This window comes from Pituophis catenifer, unplaced genomic scaffold (assembly GCF_029215685.1).
Source record: "Pituophis catenifer annectens isolate HBS135680 unplaced genomic scaffold, rPitCat1.0.hap2 SCAF_2, whole genome shotgun sequence".
In the NCBI taxonomy this organism is placed as follows: Eukaryota; Metazoa; Chordata; class Lepidosauria; order Squamata; family Colubridae; genus Pituophis; species Pituophis catenifer.
The window spans coordinates 107986252-108009284 of NW_027256882.1; the positions used below are offsets into that span (position 1 = coordinate 107986252).

Consider the following 23033-nt stretch of genomic DNA (forward strand, 5'->3'; position numbering starts at 1 on the left):
TATGATGGAAAAACAGGGCATAAAAGACCATTTCCTTGCTTGTAAACCACTTATACGCCCAAAATAGATTATTAAAAGGGACTGGTTTAATTTTATAGACCTAAGCACTAGCTGGAATTAGAACCAAATAAAATCCTGCCAAATTGGATATTACATAGCTTTATATTATGAAGGTTTTTGAAAGAGAAGTGCATAGGCATAGACATAAAAGTCAAGGATAACTGCAGTGGTATACTATGTACTGTCATTTTGAATCGTCCAATATCAGAAAATACTATAAAGAAGTGTGGAAAACAGAAGCAATAAATATGATCTATTATTATGCCTGGAGAGTTCAGAGAGCTGAACCATATCCTTGGAATGTGGTTGTGCAAAGGAGTCAGGGCACATTATTACCAACTATTGTGTATATATTGGGGAACTGCTGACACCTAATGGACAATTATGAAAAACATTCTCCTTCTTACGAGCAATTGTTTTTTATCCATTTGTCTTTTGATATTTTTTATAAATAATCATTTTCTTTCATTATTTTTTTTTCTCTTTCAATTCTAATTGCCAACCTGATAATTAACTCCTGAGGAAATAGCCCAAATCATCAACTGCAGCAATTCTAATTTATTTAGATTTAATTAAATCTAATTTATTTATACTGTCCCATTTAGCGCAATGCTAAATCTCTGCTCCTTAACATAGAGGATATATCAATCTCGAAAAGGCTATAATTCAGCAGTCAGTTATGTTTAGAGTCCAAAGTCAATCTTTGCATTTCCCATTCAATCAGGGTTCCGCTGCCTTTTTCAGATAATGAGTTTAGTAATCTTCTAAAATACATACACTTTTATTTTACAGCACTTTGGGGTGCTCTCAGAGCATGAAAATGAGGGCGGAGGGCTACACAAAGCCCATGGAGAACAACATGGGAGAGAAACTGGGAAGGTAACGATTGCCCTGCTAGAGCTCTTTGTAGGATGTGGCCCACTAAAGTTCTGCTAAACTGAAGCTGTCCCCATAAATTCCACTATTTGATTGCTGGATACAAAGGAAATCCTGTCCAGGGTTGCTGTTGGCAGATTGATTCCAAAAAGGGATCCTTCTTTGGGATGGCCAACTGTTTTATCTTCACACACAAGTATAGAGAAATAGGAAAGGAGTTGCTGCTGCAGTCTTCTAGTTTTATTAATTGTGACAATATTATAGAATAGCATTGGGAGAGAGAGGGAGAAGGAACATGGCCTTAGAATAAATACCAATGTAACAACTGACAGGAAGAAACATGGTAACGGACTGCAATCCAGCCATGTAGGAAGAGACAGTCTGGTTAGCTGTTGATTGGCCTTTTTTTTCTTTTCAGATTTCAGTCTACACAATAAAGTCAAGGTGATAGAGAAGATGAACTTTCCAACATAACATTTCATCTTAGTTACTGGTAAAACAAGTCCTCTGGTTCTTCATTCTGCCTCTACCTCCCGCTCTATACAGTAGTGTCTAGATAGCTCTCACTGCCCACATTTATCTTTTAGGGGTTACCTCACCTGGCATCCATCCTCTAATTTACCATACCAAAGAAACAGAGCCCCCACAACCTGTGTTGCTTTTCTGGCCAACTGAAAGCAGAGAGCGGATGAAAAATATTCTATAGCACCACCGCCTGGCCCTGTAGTACACCGAGGCAACTTTCTTCCCCCCAGCCTTCGTGAGATAGATCATCACACAATATTTTAAAACATCAAAAAAAAAAAAAAATAAAAAAAAAAAGAAAAGACAGAATGTGAAAATCTGTAATGTCTGTAATTTGTAGCTTTTAGTAATCAAAGGAAAAAAATTCAAATGCATAAACATTACTATTGGAGGTATTCTTTCTTTTATATGCTATTTTATACCCGTTTGTTTTAGCATACTAGTAATACATGGTTTACATTTGTTGCAATTTACTTTGATAACATTTGTGCTAGAAAACAGAATCGAATGTTTAATAATCTATATTCTGAAGAACAAGTAACCCTACCTGAAATTCAAAGAATCCAGTTTTAAGAGCTTCCTTAAACATCATCTTCTCATAGTTTTGTTCTGTTTTTATTATGCCTGCATTCATTTCACTATGGGAGAAGAAAGCTAGAATTAGAATAAAATTGGAATTAAATCCAAGGTTTCGTAAAACTGCCATAAATGAAGTTAGATCATGCAATACTACCATAGGATCATGCAAGATTGCCATAAAACATTAATTTTTTTTTAAAAAGAAAATGTAGTTTCCCTTAAGCAAATATGTTGACCCTTCCTCAAGGATACCTGGCAAAGACCCTGTCATTGAAGGTTCTGGCAGGCCCACTTCTTAAACTGTCCCAGTTAGCAAGCATTTCTTTCACCCACTCCACCCATGTATAGAGGCGTAGAATGCCAGCGTCTGCCATGGATTCCACAAAGTTTGCATCTTCAACAGTATCACCTGCGTCAGCCAACGCCAGCCGCATGCCTGAAAGGGAAAGAGGTTTCACTTTCTAAAGCAAGAGCAAAAGACATGCAGTCCAACAGCTGGGAGACACCACTCTTGTTGTGAAAGAAGGCTGCGCAAAGCATTCAAAAAAGGCATTTTTTCAAATCAAGTTACATAAGTAGAGCATCCCTACTTAATGCCACCAAAATGGCTTTATTCACGGAAGGTTTAGTGCTGTTCCCTGGCTTTCTCTGTGTTTGCATGAACACACAAGCAACCATTTCCTTAGGATTACCAATGAAACAAACTGGTTTGTACATCCTAAAGCACACACATGGACAACTGGGAAAAGTAGCCACCTCAGAGCAGGGCTGTCAAATTCCCTGCCCACGGGCCGGATGAGTCACACATTGGCCACGCCCGGTTTAGCAAAAGGGGAAAAAAGTCCTGATATATCACGACAACGCTGTGACGACGTTGAGTTTGACACTCCTGTTCTAGAGGATGTGGCACTGTCACTTTGCAATACAGCGTAAATATTTTCATTGGGAAGGGACACCAGAACTTAAAGCAATTATAAAAATGTGATTTTTGATTTGTTAAATTTTCAATAGGTTATGCATTTAAGTTTTTCATATGCTGATCAACAAGATTTTCTCTTTTAAAAACAGGGAGGGCCATTTGATTAGATAAACTGCTATAAAATGGGTAATATAAACTCTATTATAAGATAGACATTGTATTATTGATATATTATTTAGCCAAGCAGAGTTTTCAAAATTCAAACATAATGCAATGTGTCTTCTTACCATCAGCTGAAAACTTATCTATAGCTTGACTCAAAGTAAGAAAATTGCCTGTAGATTTAGACATCTGTTAACAAAATCAGAAGGAGAGAAAGATATAAATAATCATATTTAAAAGATGGTCTGTATATGAGAATCAGAGCCCAAACTTAAGTCTAATGGGGGCAAAGAAAGAAAAGTATATTTTTATCTGTTAGCTATTAAAAAGAGCACTGCTAAATCTGCTATCAACCCAGACAAAATACATATAGACAAACTTGCATGTATCTCCTAGCTCAACAAATCTTGAAAAACCCTGACTGATACTTGGGTGAGGGGAACTATCCGGAAATCTCAGTGCTATAAATCAAATCAAGAAGGCTGTAGACTGTGAAAAAGACACCAAAATATTGTAGAAGAAAATGGCAACCTATTTTGGCTGTGATGTCTACAAACATGGGTGTGTCCATGTAGTCACTAGGAGTCACACTCAACATTAGAAAGTTTTCCATCCCAGCTGTTTGCACCAGTTCTACAGTTCAAATTCAATACTGTCAATAGAAACCTCAATCTACTTTGTGCAAGATTCTGAAAACAACTTTCTTATGAAATTATATTTGTCAAAAGTTATTCTCTTTTAAGAGCATAGTTAGAGAAACCAAGGTTTCAATAAGTTTCAAGAACAAGAATATATATTTGACACACACTAATGCCTGTTTGGATTAATAAAAAAACAAATGTGTATCTATTGTTTATATGCTAGAAAAACAATGTGGACAGGAAAGACTAACAATTAAACATTCCATAAACTTTCTGCTTGTATTTCCATATTTGGAAAAAGAAGTTTAAGTCATGTAAGTTCAGCTTTTCTGAGCAATATCACAAATTAATATATTACTTGCTGCTCCTTAAATTGAGAAAGGATTTAATTCATAGCCATAGTAATCAGAAATGTTCAGTATAGATTCAAAAAGACATCATACCTTCTCTGAATTAAGGAGAAGATGCCCATTTGCTCTGACAGATACAGGCCATTTTTCTCTGCATTGGAAGACAAGAGTTCCATTTTTCCACATGATTTGTCATATTCAAAACAATCTTCTAATTTTTAGATAAGAATACTGTTTTAAAAACACTCCTGACTGTGCACTATTCTTTATTTTAGGATTTTTTTTCCCTTATTGGCTATGCCAATAATGTAATAATTCTTTGTATTCCTCTGTGTATTGTTTTCCATCAAATACAGGTAATCCTCAATTTACAACTTACCTTGAAACAGAGACACCAAAATACTTCACTAAAGGGATAATGTAGAGTAATTTATTCTCTACAGGTAGTCCTTGATTCACGACCCCAACTGAGCCCAACATTTCTGTTGTTAAGCAAGAAAGTTGTTAAGCTTGCCCCATTTTACAACCTTTCTTCCACAGTTGTTCAATGAATCACTGCAATTATAAAGTTAGTAACATGGTTGTTAAGTGAATCTGGCTTCCCCATTGACTTTGCTTGACAGGTCACAAAAGAGGAGCACATGACCTCGGGACACTGCAACTGTCATGAGTCAGTTGCCAAGCATCTGATTTTTTTATCACATGACCATAGGGATGCTACAAAGATCATAAGGGTGAAAAATGGTCATAAGTCACTTTTTTCAGTGCCATTGTAACTTTGAACGGTGACTAAATGAACTGCTGTAAGTTGAGAACTACCTGTAGTTGGAGGCAAATTTATTCCAGGCTCCAAATAGTCTTAACAATTTTTTAACTGTTTAATATAAATTTATTAAAAAAATTCTCATTAAGTACATAAAACATCAAGTGCATCAAGTCTTTATCCTAAATCAAAGTTCACTACTGCATGTTCAAAAAGTATGTGAAACTTTAAATGTAGCAACTGCTGGCATCTTCTGTACAATGGTAACAATTACTTCAACCCATTTTTCTGCTTCATAGATTTAGTTGTACAATTAAGATCATTGCCATGCTACATGACCCAAACTTACTTAAACTTTACAGATGACTATCTAGACACTCTCCAATATAATTAACTTAGGGCCATCCAGCCACTAAGGATGCATAGCAGCCAAAAATCATGATACTCCCACCAAAATGCTTCATACTGGGATAAGGTTCCTTTGTTGGAATAGTCTTTTATTTTCTCCAAACAGAGCTTTTTTCATCAAGCCCCAAAAATCCCACTTTCATTATCTATCCACAGAACATTGTTTCAACAGCCTGCTGGATCAAACTTGTGTTGTGAAAAGGAAACTCTAATGCTAGCAACCAATATGCACATTTTTAAAGGGGGAGGGCCCCTGGTTGTCTCAATACAATTCGCCACTTTAAGATTGCTGGGCTTCACATACTTTTCCAATGGAAATGGTGAACACTGGCTCTGTAAATTCAATAAAAAATATAACACAGTAAGTATCCTGTTTGAACGGTGTTTGCTTTAACCAGAATCTCTTTATCAACTAATATGACTTTCATGAATCTTAAATCACCTTGTAGGTCACAGCATTGAAGAATTATGGATAGTTCTAATAGCTCCCAAAGATTCTTTCACTCCCTTAATTGCCAGAACAGCTATTCAGAGCCTGGAGCAAATTAGCCTCTAACAAGTTGAAGCAATAAAATATGACTCAGAGGAATGCATGGAATTATTATGTAACTGGCAGAGACAACAAGGAAGAAAAATACCTATAGTAAAAAAAACTTTCCATCCCTTCTAATGCACTGTGTGGCAAGCATGGGATCCTGATTTCACCCCATTTGCTTCAGTAGTGCAAAGTAAGCCAGATGTCCTTCAGACAGAGAAGAACTAACGATTATCCTTGCGGGAGTCCTTTTCTCAACTACTGGTATTGTAGCACTTTCATCTGCAAAAATAATGTAGCTTGACGGAGAAGGAAAAAAAGGTAACTAACAAGAATTCTAGGCATCATAAGATAAACAGTCTTTCAAAGCTCATTAGCTGGGTCGCACATGAGTGGGTCACACATCAGCCAAGAATTCCTTATGGAAATTGGGACAATCTCAGTGAATCTGCAAGATTTACTCGTACTTGAGCCAAAAACTACGATAGGAACTTTCCAATGTATTTTTAAAGTTCAATACAGTGGAAAGTATACTAAGGGTACAAGGTACCGTTCTTGGACATCGCACCTGTACAAATTCAAATTGGGCAAGCAGTAAAAGACATGAGCTTCCAGAGCCTACCTCTAAGGTCAGTTAATTCACATTGGGAGACTAGATAGTCAATAAGAAGTGATTCAGCAATGTATCAATTACACACGTTACAAACTGGATCCATACTTTAATTCCATCCTCAAGTCTTGTAAAAGAGCAATTCATTTTAATATAGTTTTGCCTGCTCAGACTTATTTTCCTTTTCAAAGTTTGCACAGATTGTGATTACTTGAATTAATATAGCTGGAGATGCACCTTTTCGCAGACTAACCTCTGATCTGGCCACATGGCTACATGGTTGTAAAGGTAGTAAGTCAAGTGATTTGGAACAAGATCCTTGCCAGAAGCACGTAAATCCACTGGATACCAGTACTCAAACTCTTGCTTCAGTTTATCCAAAACCACCTTAGGGATTTTTGTTGCAGGGAATGGAGCCGTCTTAAAGAAGATGTAGTCCCATACCTCCTCTGTCATTTGGCTTGCTCTGTGTATAATAGGCAAAAGTTAAAAAAAGGAAGGAAGGCTGCAGGTTTCTCTGCTAACTAAGCACCTATTTGGCATGATTACTACATACACCATCACTAAATATGGTTTCATTCTTTAAACTCAGCTACTTTTAATTTTGAAAAATGACTTAATTTTAAGATCTGAAAAAGAGTTCAAATGTTTTAAACAAAAAAAAAAAATCAGTTGGTATCTTACTAAATACTCCCAATGAATCAAATGCTGTTTTATTGATTTATTAGCATTTTTAAAGTATCAAAACAAACCTAAAGGTTACCCAAAATTAGACATTACCAAAACTGTAATTCTAACAGATTATTCTTCAATATATCAAAATTAGATATAGCTGATGAAAACAGTACTAATTTTCACTGTTAATGAAATTGTTAAATGATTGACAACAATCTATATGTAAATTACCCATTCATCCCTGAAAATCCTAATCTGAAACTAGTGTGTTATTCCACTAGTCCTAAAATTAGAATCTACCATCAAAGTTAAGGTCACACTTATAGATTTCTCTTGTGCATTAACCACATGTGTCATTAGTGGCTCAAAATAACCTACTTTGTATTTTTTTTAATTTTCCTTTGGAAATGCAATCAATACATTTGAATTAAGACATCAAATACAACGAACAGTTCCCTTAATGACCTGGTTGATAGTTTTTAAAAAGTCATGACTCTAGAGAGTACAGAACACTATTCCTGTCATGCTAATTTCTCTGTAGAATTTCAGTCTACACTTTAAACATGAATGAGATTAACCAACTCTACCAAGAGCTCAGAAGACATGACAGGAAAATTAATTTTAACCTGACACTTGATGTTAATTTTCTTCCAGTTTTATAAAGCTAAGGAGATTTTGGGACATTGTTAAACATCCCATTTCTGAAGATCCTCTCTGGTTTCATTTATTTCAATACTAAACTTCATGGTAAAATATCACAAAGAGGCAGATAGTATAAATGTACTATAAGGAAGGATCCACATGTATTCATTACAAACAGAACTTGTAAGTAGAACAAGTGAAATTTATCAATCTATCAATTTAGCCCACCTTGGTGATCCTGGAACTGATGGTTGAGGTGATGAGAATTTGAAGGCATCTGTTTAGACAGACTGAATACAGAATATCACCCTTTACTTCTCAATTACAGATGACCTGTTTTAACTAAGAAAAGATAAAGTCTCCCCTATTCTGGGATGTTTTTTCAAGCATTCAGGCTAATCTACAGTCCTTGGCTTATTGATAAGTCTCCTCTCCCAATACTAAGCAAATTCCACCCTACTTAGATTTTTTGAGATAAGCGAAGTTTGTTTGTACCAAGGACAATAAATGTATTGAAGGTTCAAAGTTGGGTGACTATTAACGCAAACAGTAATTTGAAGATATTACATAAATAGTCAGGATCATCAGTTCTAATATTTATGGCAGCTAATCAAACAAAATAGCCATTTAGAGCAACATTTGTGACTGAGGAATGGAATGGAACAAGATCTTTATGTTACTATATATCCATGGGCCATAACAGAGATACACTCAAAGACACAGGAGAGACTACCTTCTCACCCCTCCCTTCTCACCTAATGCCCAGTGGAGATTCTCCTTGTCCACTCAAATTATCAGGCTGTAGGAAATGAGCAACCGTATAGTAGGCCATGTAGATAGTAGAATCAGAGAGAGATTCTATTAGCCACTGCTCATCCCAAGGCATACGAGTTCCTGGAAGATGACAAAATATTGTGTTAATCGTTAATCACTGACAATTAATATTCTACCCTCTTGCATTTATGGAAGAGATGAGGAGAGGGGATTGTCAAAGCTATACTTAGTCAATCTCTTACCATATGACACTTTGCATTATATTACTGCAAAGGCAAACATACTGCTTTCAGGAGAAATCTGACTTAAACATGTTTAGGCACTACAGGAATTTGTATTGATGACCAAACTCAATTCTCAATCAATATGCTGTAGAAGACAGAAGTCCATGAAAAATATTCTGTGTTGAAAATTGAGCTGCTCATACACCATATGAGTCTTTTCATAGGTTTTCCAGTTATATAACAATTGGTCAATCATATATGGAAAATGAATAAAACAAAATAATAAAAGTGTCAATTAATAAAACACTGTTACTGGCTGATCGATAGAGAAGCTTTCCTACCTAGGCCATAAGTCCTCGAGCAGGCATGCTCCTGGAGCCAATTCAGAGTGGCTTCAAAATTTTTTCTAGTCTCATCACAAAATCTGGGGAAACCAAAGCATTAATTACCTATATGTCACACCTGTACGTTAATCCTCCTCCCTGACACAATCCCCACACCTACGTCTCAAGATTTTTCAGACATTCATGGGTCTGCTGCTTCCAGGTTTCTTCACCATAGTCCAAGTACCTTGGAAAAAAAGAGCCAGATATCGTAGAGAGTAAGAAAGATGATCTTGACAGAGATAGGCCGGATGCTTTACTAAAGCAATGAATGGAAAAGCATGGCTTTAAGTCCAAAACAAGCAGAAGGAACTTGAAAGAGTTGCAAAAAGCAGAAAGGTGGCAATCAATGCAACTGTGACTTTGACTTTATTTTCAACTTACCACTGGTCACAGAGAGCCACCACACACTCATCTGCAGATCTAGATATAACTTGTTTCTCGGGTTCCATATAAATCATGGCTTCACCCTGAAATAAGGAAACAGGGAGGAAATGGGGGTTATAATGCTGAGACGACAAAGTGGAAAATATGAAATCAGATTATGATTATTTTAGCATTTTAATGCTTAATATCAGCGATTCGGATCGGGGAGGGATGTGATTCTAAGAATCTCTAAGAAGGGACTGCAAGACTGTGTGATAATCCTTTCTTTTGTGGAATTCAGTATCTATTGTATGGACAATAGTTATTACAAAATGCATTGTGACTTGTGTTTAATTTTCCTACGTAAAACTTCAGCCATGCAAGTTCTTTTTGAATTCTATTTTGGTATCAGTTCTCTTAGACTGTGCATCTTACTGCATCTAGGAGAACACAAGACAATCACAAACGATTTTCCTGTCCAAGGCAGTGAAAAAAAATCTGTCCTTAAATGATAGATCGGATCCACAAGGTGCCCAGTGGAAGCTTCTCTAATGCCTAAATTGCAAAATCTCAAACCACAGAAAGTGTTATCGGAACAAACTACTTGCATGCTTTAATTCAGTTCTCCCCCATACGCAGGCGAAGAGGCATACTCTGCCCTATATTTCGTTGAGAATGGATGAACATACCACATACGGAAGTTACAAATCTCTACTGCACTGTCCTCTTGTGACTGAAATGCGAAAATACACTCTTGTGCAAAAGAAAACCCTCCAATGCAAATACCCCAGCTGCACAAGTTTTTAAGGAAATAGCAGCGGGAAGCAGTATTTAAGAAAAGAGTCTTCCTTAAAAATCTGAGAGTTTATCAAGCCTGGCAGTTTCAGAGATGCAACATATTTCTCCTTCTCTTGTGCACATTAAAGTGCACATTAAATTTTCAAATCGAAAAGCTGCTTTAAGCAAGCAGAGAAAAGATTTGTATGCAGAAAACAAAACAGCACACTCTGCCGTATAAAAATATTTTTTAAAACTCAATTATTTCTATTTGATCGAATAGGCTAAATTTAATTTATTTTTCCATTAAAAGAAATACGTTTGATTTCAGGCTATTGGTGGAGTTCTCTGAGCTTGGTAGTTTTCTAGCAAGTCATTTCACTATCCGTCTAAGTCAGGGAACCCCAATCCTCTGGGCCACAGACCAGTACACAGCCTGTTGGGAACTGGGCCACTCAAGTGGTGGGTGAGCATGTGAAGCTCCATTTATGCATGTGCAAGATTAGGTTGTAAGCGCAAAACCATCCCCTCCACCCCCACCACCGCTGCTGGTCCACTGAGCCAGAAAGTTTGGGGACTGCTGATCTAGGTAACATCTTCAGTGATAGATGCTTTTTGGCAACATCCCCCCCCCCCGGGCTATTTCTCATGCAATTCTATTCCAATAAATCTAGCATTGTTTTGTAAAAAACAGCAAAACTGTGTTAAAACCTCATAATAAATCAAATGGATTATGTGTAAGAAAAAAAAACCCAAAATAATAAAAACACCTCAAGTAGAGCTTGATTTCTGCTAACTATGCAGACATGCTGGCGCAGCTTTCATGGCAGCAATTAGAAAATCATAGGCCACTGCCTCTTTCTGGAATACTTTAGCCTCCAGCCCTGAGTTTTCCTTGAGGTTTACGTACTAATCAGATCAAACCTGCTTGGCTGGTAAACCCAGAGAAGATTGGCCAGGTGCTGCTATCTGCTAAGGCAATCAATATATGCACACACAAACCGTTACGTACGTTGTCTACCATCTTCTTCTGAATAAGCTTCTTGACATCCTGAACTCTCTGGCCTTTGAATCCATCCACAAGCATTACCTGAAAAGAGTAATCATTGCAGAGATTAGAATCAGCACTGGCTCATTTAGAATCTGGATAAGCTAAAATGGTCTCTCACCCTCTTCATTCTAAGAGATGTCCTACTGGGAACGGCGAGTTAAAACTGAATGGGAAGGAGTGCTCTGAGGCAGCCATTCACCTGATCAAAGCAGAGCAGAAGGGGGGGGGAGCCCATTTTTGCTTCTTGCAAACCAGACAGAGACATATATGGATGGTGCATGGGCTAAAGGCAAGCATCCCAGCTAGATTTTGTCTACAGGCAAACAAGTAGATAAGTACAGGCCAACAGCAGGAACAGCTTCTCATATTTGGAGCTGCATCCCTCTCTTCTGCTAGTGCATAACTGCGGGAAATAGGGACTTTGGACAGATTTCATATTCCTCAGAAAACTCCACACCTTCCAAGGGGGTAGGGGGAAAACCACCCTAACTTGTGAAAGGGACATATGTAAGGCAGGCAAGCAGAAAGGAAAGTGTTTTAACAATTCAGTTTAACTTACTCCTTCATAAAATCCTTTCAGGTATACTCTCTCTTTGGCTTCTGCAAGTTTCTCTCTGTCATTCTGACTCTGGATCTTCAGCTCATCACAGACCAGTGGAGCAGAAAGGTGGCCGTACCCAGGGATCTCAATGATAGGTATCTGGGAATATAATGTCAGCACTATGAATCAGTAGTTTTCAATCATGCAAGCAATCAAGAATCTTATAGGAAATTCAAGCCTGACTCCTTCAGCCTTCAAAAACGGAACTGCGTTTTATGGTTGATCAACTAAACAAATCTTGTTTTCAGTCTAGTGGGCTAGAAGCAGAAAACATAAAGGAAAAGGAATGAAGCCTGTCCTGTTAATTGTACTCATGTGTAAGAAACTTTAACTTATAGGTAGTATGTTGATATTTGTTCCACCAAATGTGATTGTTTTGGTTGTTTCTGAAACAAGATCAAAGTATTAATGGAACTTACCAGTGTTATCAATATTCTATGTAGCAGCCATTAACCCAGTTTCAAAAATAGTATTTTGTGACCACTTTACACAGCGCTTGGTAGCTTAAATATCTCATGCTCTACTAACTTGCATGCTATAATGGATCCAAGGCAATGACGGCAACAGCAGCCTCTGCCTGTCCCCTTCTAATGGGTAGTTTCAATTTGTGCAACTTGAGGATATGAAGGTGAGAAGAGTCTAGGGTCCTATCTGTTGTCGGTCTGCCATCAAACAAAGATGTTTTTATCGGAGCAGACATTTGACCATTGAGTTGGTTTGCCTGCCGAATTAGATGTTAACTGAATAGCTACTGTTACTTTACTTTTACCGATATTTCAATGTGTGCCTGATTAACTCCTTAGGTAAAGGTTCCCTCGCACGTGTGCTTGTCGTTCCCGACTCTAGGGGGCGGTGCTCATCTCCGTTTCTAAGCTGAAGAGTCAGCGCTGTCCGAAGACATCTCCATGGTCATGTGGCCGGCATGACTAAACGCCAAAGCGCACGGAACACTGTTACCTTCCCACCAAAGGTGGTCCCTATTTTTCTACTTACATTTTTTACGTGCTTTCGAACTGCTAGGTTGGCAGAAGCTGGGACAAGTAGCAGGAGCTCACCCCGTTACACGGCGCTAGGGATTCGAGCCGGTGAACTGCCAACCTTCTGATCGACATGCTCAGGGTCTTAGCCACTGCATCCTCTGATTAGCTCCTTAGCTATGTTCTTAACCGATATATTACTTATAATTTCAGTTGCATTTTTATACTAGTTAGTATAAAAATACTAGTTAAAAAGCTAGTTATCCTGAGCTTTTTGGCAACCAAAAAGAGAGAGAAAGGTGCATGTTTAATTAGCAAATGAATTTATTTTCATTTCTTTCCATTTTCTATCTTGCACTGAATGTATACCAATTCTGCTTGTGCCTACAAAACTGGGTTCCCAGAGGGAGCTAACTATAGTTAAGCAAATGATGGGTAAGTACAGATTTCTAAATTAGCTCAATTTCCTCTACTCACAACACTGATTAAATTACAATCCGACTAAAGTATCTGGGATATTGTGCACACCCAGCCTCAAAACTGAATGAAAAGAAAGAGAGGGTTCCTAAGATGTTGTGCAATGGAACATTTCTCTTTAAAATAATGAATGGGGCTGTCTTACTCCTTTGCCTTTGGGCAAGATCAGGCTGTCAGGATCTACAACAATTCTCAAATCTCTTTTGCCTTTGCTCATTTAATTGGAAAAGCAGCCCAGCATTTCAATAGGGCAAACGCCCTCATGAACAACTAAGCTCCTTGCAGTTATTCTTGTGTCACTACAAAGCTATACTCATGGGAATTTTCTACCCAATAATCAGTGTGTTCAATGCTTACAATAATCTGATGCATTAAGTAAAGCACATGCCAAGTTAACAAGAAGCATTTCCAAAATATATAAAAGCATCAGGGTTAAATTCAAGCCAATCAGTTTCTCAGGAATCTTGTTTCTCAGACCTCTGGAATTGTTTTCAAGAGTGTACAAAAGCAAGCACTGTTTGTCAATCCTGATTTAACTGAATACAAGCTGGGGAATAAATGGCATTTCCTCCTATCTCTTCTAGATATAAAAATCTTTCTTCTGTTTTGATAATGAGCGCCTCCAAAAATACCCACTTAATGCAAGATTTAGCAGCTGAAATGTGTTAAGAAAACAGCAAATAGATGTCACATCAGTCTATTGCATTAATTGGAAGAAACTATCTGCATTATTTCACCAATACTTAGCAGATATATAAATCTGATTGAAATAATTAGAAATATTTAGCAAAAACACCTTTAGCAATCATTTCCTTCTGCACTTACAGGTTCAAAAGGCAGGACCATTTCATCTTTAATACCATACTTTCCTCGAAAAGCCTATGAAGAAAATCAGAAACAAAATACCACAGATCAGATCTGCAAAACCTAAACTGAAGAGATGTTTGTTCCTTCTGCACAAGCTGATTGGTTAACACCCCAACCACGTGTACCAAAAACCTTTTACCAATTTATAAAATGCTCAGATCAATTGGGAAACGTATCTTTAACACAAGCATTTGTACAAAGGGCAAGAACCATATTAAATGGGCACTTCCCAGCTCTTCCAGAAAGTGATTTTTCTAAACAAGAATGAAGAAACTTCCAATTCTTTTTAATATTATTAATAGATCTCTATTCCACCTTTTTATATATTGTGGTCAACTCCAATTTGTTTACAAATATCAGCATGTTGCCCCCAACATGAGCCTGGTGGCGCAGTGGACTAAGTGCTGTTAAAGTAGCACTTAAGTTGCCAGCTGCTTGCAATTATTGCAAGTTCAAATCTCACCAGGCTTAAGGTTGACTCAGCCTTCCACCCTTTCGAGGTAGGTAAAATGAGGACCCAGATTGTGGGGGCAATAAGATGACTTTGTATAAAAAAGAACACCTCTTAGGTGGGGCTGAAAGCCCTACTAAGAAGGTATATACAAAAGTATGAAGGCTATTGCTTAATGCATTGTAAGCCGTCCTGAGTCTCTGGAGAAGGGCGGCATATAAATCTAACAAATAAATAAATAAACAGCCTGGGTCCTCATTTTATCGATCTCGGAAGGATGAAAGGATGAGTCAACCTTGAGCCGCATCAGGCTGTGGGCAGAATTTGCCTGCAATACTGCATTCTAACCACTGTACCATCACAGCTCTTAATACATTGTTTTGTCTCCTCAGCACAAAGAATTTTATATAGATCCACACATACCTATTAAAAATATACTATGTAAAAAGATAAATGAATGCCGACATGATTCTTAAAATTCTTACCGGTTTCTTCTTTAAGTCTTTCAGGGCTGTGATGTCATCTGGAGCATCAGATGGTACACTTGTAACCACTCCAGTACCTTACAAGGAACCGTCAAGAAGCACAGATCAACACATTGTTAGGACAGAATTTGCACTAAATCTGAACTCAGGAAGGGGTGGAATTGTACATTTTAGCTTTGCCTTGAGGTTACGCAGATTCTCCTTAATCCTCATAGTGAGGATAAATCTGTCAATGTAAAGGAACATTTTTATCCATAAATTTAGAGCCTTGAAATAATGATGGTTTTAAATTGTACGGACTTCCCAGTGTATGTTTTATCCATCATTACAGCAATCAAGAATATCCACGATTGTATTAATAGGACTGCATGTGGAATCCTATAGACCCCTTTATGCACACTTTTTTCCATAAGTAATAGCTATATAAAGCCAATATATTTTAGCAGTAACCAAAATACATGTTCAAATAATGAATCAAATGTAGTTACTACCAATTGTAGGCACCGGATTATAAATAAAGGACTAATTCTTCATTACTGGCACAAGAAAGATCATATTGTAAAAGAGAACATGTGGATAAACTTAAATCAAAGTAAAAGGACAAGAAAATAGGAGTCAGTTTGATACACTACCTTCATATGTTTGTAAAGAATCCCAAGATTTTAAAGCAGACAAAACACAGTAATTTATTTTATCTTCTTGTTTTGATGAATATACATAAGAGCTACTATTCCTCTTATGGAATCCATACAAAAGATTATTTTGCTTGAAAGAGCAGAAACAAGACACTGCAGAAAAGTTCACTTTGTGCAGATATTGGTTTCTGAGCCAATATCTCTAGTAATCAATAGAAAGATAAAAACCTTTCTCCTGTAAAAAAAAATGAGTGCTAAAATGCCATAGTTTTTACCTTTATCTTCCTTAATAGTCAACATTGGAAGAGCATAGATGACTTTATAGGATGTCAGAGGAGCAGAAAGCGCAGCACCAAGTATCTCCTACAGAGAAAGAGAATTATGTTAAAAGGGAAGCATGTGTCTCCATTTGACATATGCAAAATATTTCACAACTGAAGAACTTTCAAAATTGGGAATGCTACTTTAAATTTTGAAATCGTGGTTCTGTGTTCAAACTCCCTTGCAAAAAACAAGGGCCAAAACTCATAGGGCCTTTTCCTAGAGTGAAAATAATCAACTCTGTTACAGTACAACGTAAACTCCCCCGCTTGTTAGGGAAAGTGCTTACAGTCTTTCACAGCATCTTGTTAAAGCCGGCGGTAGGCTCCCAGTTCAGGCCGGTAGATTGGGCAGCCCCAAAACCAATAGTGGTGCAAGGGGAAACACATTACGAGATAAAGAAAATCCTGGATTCTAAATTGCATAGGGGCCGGTTGCACTACCTAGTTCAATGGAAGGGGCACCCACTATCCGAAGCTTTTTGGGTGAAGAGCTGGGATGTGAAGGCAGATAGGTTGGTCAAACAGTTTCATGATACGTACTCTCAGAAACCTAAGGGAACCCCAGGAGGAGGAAGAGGTGATTAGACTGAACCTTAAGTAACCTCTTTGCGATTTCTTTTCTTTCCAGCAACTCCTTTTCAATTAAGGGGGGGGCCACCTGTCAACCCTGAAGCTGGCCTGACCGAGGCCCATTTGAGGAGAGGAGGTTAGACTGAATTTTTTTTTGCAAGAGAGTGTTCAACTTGTTCTGATCACTTGAGTGTTGTGGTCCGCCAGCAGTCTGTGGAGCTGGCAGTGGAGTCGGAAAGAGAGGAGGCTGGGGAAGAACATGAGCCAATTCTGGAGGCTGGGGAAGGCCTGGATGAGGGCTCTGCATCCGAGGCAGAGATGGGGCCAAGGCCATCTGGGAGTGATGTGCGGACTCCAGAGCCTTCAGAGGCTGACAGTAGAGAGGCAGAGGAACAGGAGGAGCCTGTTCCTAGTGCACGCATGAGAAGAGCTGCCAGAAAGCAAGAGCAGCTAAAGCAAAAAGGATGACTCTGGAGTAAGGCCAAGAGATGATTGGCCCCTATAAGGCTTAAAAGACCAGCAATGGCTCTTGGGCTCTTTGTCGGAAAACAACGTCAATAGATTTGTTTCTTGTCTTGCTGCATTTATTTCTTGTCGGCGTCTTCTGCTTCTGAACTTTTGCCAAGAAAAGCCTTTGGCAGGTTGCCTAATTAGACCAAGGTGGGTGATAAGGCTGAAGAATTGTGTTATGAAGAATTGGTTTTGAATTAGTTTGGACTATGCTGAGAATGAGTTAATTCTCAGATGTTCTAATAAAGTCTGTTTGTTTTCGAACTGATTGAGTCTGATAATACCTACTTGGGCCTGGGTCGCAACATTGAGCTTATTTCAAGCTCAGAGTTCTGGAATAACTGTAGACGCACTATAGTTGAAAGGCATAGAATTAGAACTGAAGAAGCTTTTTGGACGAAAAGCAAATATTTTCAAGGAAAAAAGCCAAGAAAGTTCTGTTGCCTTTTGGAAAAGCACCTTTGGGACAACCATGACCTGGATGTTTGAGAATCTCCATAGACATTAGAATCTATGCAGCTAGTCCTGGACTTACAATCATTTCTTTAGTGGCCATTACAATGGTACTGAAAAAAGTGACTTATGACTGTTTTTCACACTTATGACCGTTGCAGCATCCCCATGGTCATGTGATCAAAGTTTGGACACTTGGCAACTGACTTGATATTTATGACAGCTGCAGTCTTCAGGGGTCATGTGATCACCTTTTTCAACCTTCTGACTAGCAATGTCAATGGGGAAGCCAGATTCTCTTAACAACTGTGTTACTAACTTAACAACTGTTGTGAATCACTTAACAACTGCTCAGTGAACCAAACTTTTGGGCTCAATTGTGGCCATAAGTCAAGGACTACCTGTATTGTATATTAAAGCAAATCTAAAGTCCTCAGAATCTGCTTCGTTTTTTTGTTAGAAGACCCTTATTAGAAGTAATGTTCACAAGATACTCACTTCTCCCATCAACTCTTTCACAACAGGTACCACCCCATTGGTTTTTGTGAAGCCTTGGTAGGACATATTCCTGGCTGCCCTCTGTGTGCAAATAAAAATATCCCCATTCTGAGTCTCAAACCCAATGTACTTCATATCAGGCCGAACCCAACAATTGGTCTGCCCAAACATGGTTTCTGGTCTCAAAGTAGCAGCTACCAAGAAGATATTCTTTCCTCTAAGGCCACTGTAAAAGAAAGAAAGGGCAGTTTAGAAAAATATATTTAAACAAAAGTACACGTAAAAGATAAAAACAAATAGCTAAATAGTGTTTTCTACAATCTATGGCAGTGATGGCTAATCTTTTTGCCATCGCGTGCCAAAAGTGGGGTGAGAGCGGGGGAATCGTGCATATGCGTGCCCACACTCATAATTCAATGCCCACCCGTGCCCTGCCCTCCCGCGCACGTGCACGTGTTGCCCCGCTTTTGGCATGCGATGGCACAGTGGGGACATTTTTCACTCTCCCCAGGCTCCAGAGGCTTTCTAGGAGCCTGGGGAGGGCAAAAACAGCCTTTCTCAACACCCCCTGTAGGGCCTCCAAAGGCCGGAAACAGCCCATTTCCCAACTTCAGGTGGGCCCAGAAGGCCCGAAAATCAGCTGGCCGGCGGGCACATATGTGCTGGAGCTGAGCTAGGGCAACGCTCGTGTGCCCTCAGATATGGCTCCGTGTGCCACCTGTGGCACCCGTGCCATAGGTCCACCATCACAAATCTATGGCAACATACTTTGAAACATTTTCTTCCCAAAGTGCATCACTAAATGTCTATGGAGTTATCCAGGTCATGGTTGTCCCAAAGGTGCTTTTTCAAGAGGCAACTGGACTTTCTGGGTTTTCTTTGAAAACATTTCGCTTCTCATCAGAGAAGCTTCTTCAGGTCTGAAGCTGAAGAAGCTTCTTGGATGAGAAAAGAAACATCTTCAAAGAAAAACTAGAAAGTCCAGTTGCCTCTTGAAACAGCATATTTGGGACATACGTCTTATCAGTAAACTGTCCCTTCTAAGTTGACAATGAAGCCTATTCACTATGGGGATTCCCCTCTTCTTTTTCCAATCTTTGCACAAGGATAGTTTTTTAAAAAGACAGCATATCTTTGACTTATAAAAATGACTGTTTATTGTGTTCATTTTGTAGAGGAATAAACACAGGGAAGTCACTATATCAACAAATTCAAAATCCAAAGAAAAAAGTGATAAAAATGTTCTTCCAAATCCATCTGAAAAGAATAACCAAGCATTTATCTTGATCTATCTCCATATTGTCAATACAACCTGATGCATTTCTTAAGGCTATTCAGTTCAATGGAACTAATTTCCAAATGCCTTTAATTGCAGATCAATAGATCTTTTCAACTTTTCCAATGTTGAATGCCCCAAATAAGGCAAAACCTATTCCTCTCTCAATAACTGATATCCAGTGGTATCCTGTCCTCTATGTGAAAATTTCTACTTAACTGATCAATCTACATGACATAAATTAGTCTAATCTTAATTTACTTCATCAACAACCAAAAAGCCACACATATCTGAACACACTTTAAAAACCTTTAATATGTGTTTCCAATAAACTTTTAGCTTTCTTCTTTTTTTCCACTAACATCAGTATCAGTAATTATGCCGAGGCCTACCTTAATTTCAGAGGGTAAGGCTCTATCACCTTCATTTTGATTAGTGTGTATTCTTGAGGTCCCACACCCTAAGAGACAATATATACCGGTAAACAATTGTGTCACTTTCATTTGTAATCTCTTAGAACTACTCAGTCAAACCAGTCTTTATACATTAGACCAGGGCTGCCAAACTCCCAGCCCACGGGCCGGATGTGTCATGTATTGGCCACACCTACACCTAGTTTAGCGAAGGGGAAAAAAGTCCTGATACGTCACGTGACGCCGCTGTGACGATGTGAGTTTGACACCCCTGCATTAGACTAAAACAAAGTCACTAGAGCAGGGGTTTCAAACTCACGTCATCACGGACTCGTCACGTGCTGTATCGCGACTTTTTCCCTCTTCACTAAAGTGGACATGGGCATGGGCGGACGTGGGCTTCACACCCCTGCACTAGAGTGATTTGTTTATTAATCAGATCTTTGTTTTTTATTGATTATTGTGAGCTGGCTAGGATCATTATATGATATAGGTGGCCTTTATAATGTCTGTAAATAAATAAATATATTACTTTGGATTGGAAAAGAAAAGTGTGTTTCAGAGTCGGGGTGGGAGCTGGGAGAGGAAGTAACTCGGGTAATATCTGTTGGCAACTCCTTAAAGCATCTGCATCTTTTCCCGGAATCACATAACCAGTTTAAACAATTGCAGAGAGATACTGTATACATTTCAAGGCATCTTATTTTTCTTTAACGTGGAACATTACATAATCCTGATACCAATAACAAGGAATGAATTATGTCGCACTCTCCCACCTAGAAAATAATGCAAGAAATTGGTGATTCTATGGAAATCTAGTATAAACAAGCTGCTGGTGACATAAAACCAGAGGCTAGCATCCAAGCAGCTTTTCCAGAAGCTTGAGTGCCTAGGTGACTTTCCAATTTTTATTCTCTCTGAAAGTTGACTCACAGTTCCAATTTACAAATAACTTTTAAAATTATCCTTCCTACTTCTGCTATTTGCATCCCAAAACTATAAAAAGGGTTACTGAATCAAGCTCAACTCTCCTTACAATTATACATTTATCTTCTTGGCAATGATATACAAGAAACTGCCATTGGTTTCATCTGGAGTACTTTTTCAATTCGGGACTCCTGGTACTTGAGATTCTAGCAAGTACTTAACCAAGTTGGACACATCTTGGCTTTTTTTTTTTAGATACTAAGATTGGGTAGTCTACTACTAGTAGTAGTATTGATAATGATTTCAAAGTTCTGTCTAATTTCATTTAGTTTTCTGTTTAGGTGTTTCAGTCAATTAGATGACTGAATAAAATTCCTGTATAAAATTGGGTCCAAACTTAACCCTTTAAGAAAGAAAAGGCTTCCCAGAAAGAATCAGGAAACAGTAGTGAAAGAGGGCAGGGTGGCCATTTTTCCTGATCCTCCTCTTCCCTCCTGCCCTCTGGCTTTAATCTCCAAAGTCTCAACTAATTAAAACTTAGTCCTATTTTTTAAAATCCTTCATTACCTCTCCTGTTTGTCTGTCATGATCCATGCAAGGTTGACCATCTTTTGGTGAATAAATAGTATACCTACAAGGCAAATTAAGTCATTGTTAAAATGTGGGTACATACTAGATATTGAACAGCGAGTATTTTGCATTTGGTTAATGCAATTGAACACCCATGCCAGATAGTCTCCTACTATGCAGACTAATTCCAAGGAAAAATGGTGCCGGCGCATCATTTTTTGCTTTTCATTTCACTTTCCCCAGAGAAGCCATAAGGGGAGCCACTATAAGTAATAGTGCTGTACTGAATTGGGCACTTATACCAAGTATCTTTAGCAGCCATACATAAAATGGAACTGCTACATTCAGAACAATTTTAATATTCTTTGAAATAAAGAATTAATCAGAACTATAAGAAATCAGGAAAGAAAGTTGGAAAGTTATTGGCTCACTGAATGAAAGGAAAAAAACCCAACATTTTATACCTGGAGTTCAGGCTGACAAAGATTATTTATATAGGGAGACAAAATCTATTGATCTACCGTACTCCGCTGTGTCCATTGAAGCTAGCTGTGACTCAACCGCAAATCATTAATTGGATCGAAATATTGAAGTGGGAGATTTTAAAAAGCTGCCATAACCAATGATATCATTTACAAGAAATTCCAAGGACAACTTAAGACATGAAATTAGGAAACACTGCGAACCTGGTACAATTCCATCTGAATAGTACACAACCACAGAATATTTACCGGCAAGTGTAATCTTAGACATTTGCAATAAATCATTTAAATTACATTCTGTCCATCATTTAGGAGGACTATATTCAATTATATTAATATAGAAAGCTGATATTTATGTAAAAAAAGGTTTTATCTTTATGTATTCTTTTTTAAAAAGTACATAAGCTTAACTAAAGAAATCAAACAATAAAGATAAAAAGGGAATGTCAAAATAAAGTATAATAAAAACAATGCAAAAAGGATCTTTCAATAACACATTCTTCCCATTCTATTCATTTTCACCAACCAATAACTGCTCTTATATAATTATTACTTATTTACCAAGAGAGACATAAGTATTTTCAACTTAATTGTATTATTTTGACCACTATGCTTGTTTTTTTCCCTTTAATTTAATTAAAATTTAGGGAACATCAGTGTTAATGTTCTGCAATATACCAAACAAAATCATAAATATGGGATGGATGGTTCAGAGAACCCATAAGCAAATCATCTTCAGTACTGTATTTTTGACCTAGTTCAAGCAACTAAGCAACAAGAATCTGTGTTTAATGTTTTATAAATGGACACACCAAGAAAGCATTCTTACCGTTTTCCAAATTTGATTTTCTTTCTTTCTCTGAGAGCTAGAAATTGCCACCGTACAAAAGCATCATAATAGGGGTTGACATCGGTGGTAATAAAGGAACGTCTCCAATCTATCTGGAAAGTCATGAAATAAAGGTCATTCACAGGGTGGAATCCAAAGACATTAATGCCATGGAGAAAGGAGAACAGCAATCACTATTCCCATGGCAAACTGCTTTTAAAATTTCTAAATATTGAAATCAGAATGTAATATGATGTGGTTATCTATCCTTAGCAAAAGCAATCTTTATATACTGTTTCAGTTCTTCAGATTGTTTGTTGTCAATAAGAATATCAAATCTCAAGCCTAACATTTACAAAAAAATGTGAA

General features: G+C 37.9%; 1 protein-coding gene across 1 annotated transcript in view; it reads right to left on the reverse strand.

The window, feature by feature from the left end:
- The window catches only part of LARS1 (leucyl-tRNA synthetase 1), a 52086-nt gene that overhangs the window by 19696 nt on the left and 9357 nt on the right, over positions 1-23033 (reverse strand). Inside the window, exons 7-24 of the mRNA XM_070937344.1 lie at positions 22665-22777; positions 21351-21414; positions 19836-19903; positions 18168-18393; positions 16089-16176; positions 15179-15255; positions 14201-14254; positions 11880-12020; positions 11282-11359; positions 9511-9596; positions 9248-9313; positions 9085-9167; positions 8501-8639; positions 6682-6894; positions 4206-4263; positions 3247-3310; positions 2293-2476; positions 2009-2099 (exon numbers count right to left, since the gene is read on the reverse strand). Coding sequence (XP_070793445.1) covers positions 2009-2099; positions 2293-2476; positions 3247-3310; positions 4206-4263; positions 6682-6894; positions 8501-8639; positions 9085-9167; positions 9248-9313; positions 9511-9596; positions 11282-11359; positions 11880-12020; positions 14201-14254; positions 15179-15255; positions 16089-16176; positions 18168-18393; positions 19836-19903; positions 21351-21414; positions 22665-22777 — 1893 coding nt within the window. The remainder of the gene's footprint in view (positions 1-2008; positions 2100-2292; positions 2477-3246; positions 3311-4205; positions 4264-6681; positions 6895-8500; positions 8640-9084; positions 9168-9247; positions 9314-9510; positions 9597-11281; positions 11360-11879; positions 12021-14200; positions 14255-15178; positions 15256-16088; positions 16177-18167; positions 18394-19835; positions 19904-21350; positions 21415-22664; positions 22778-23033) is intronic.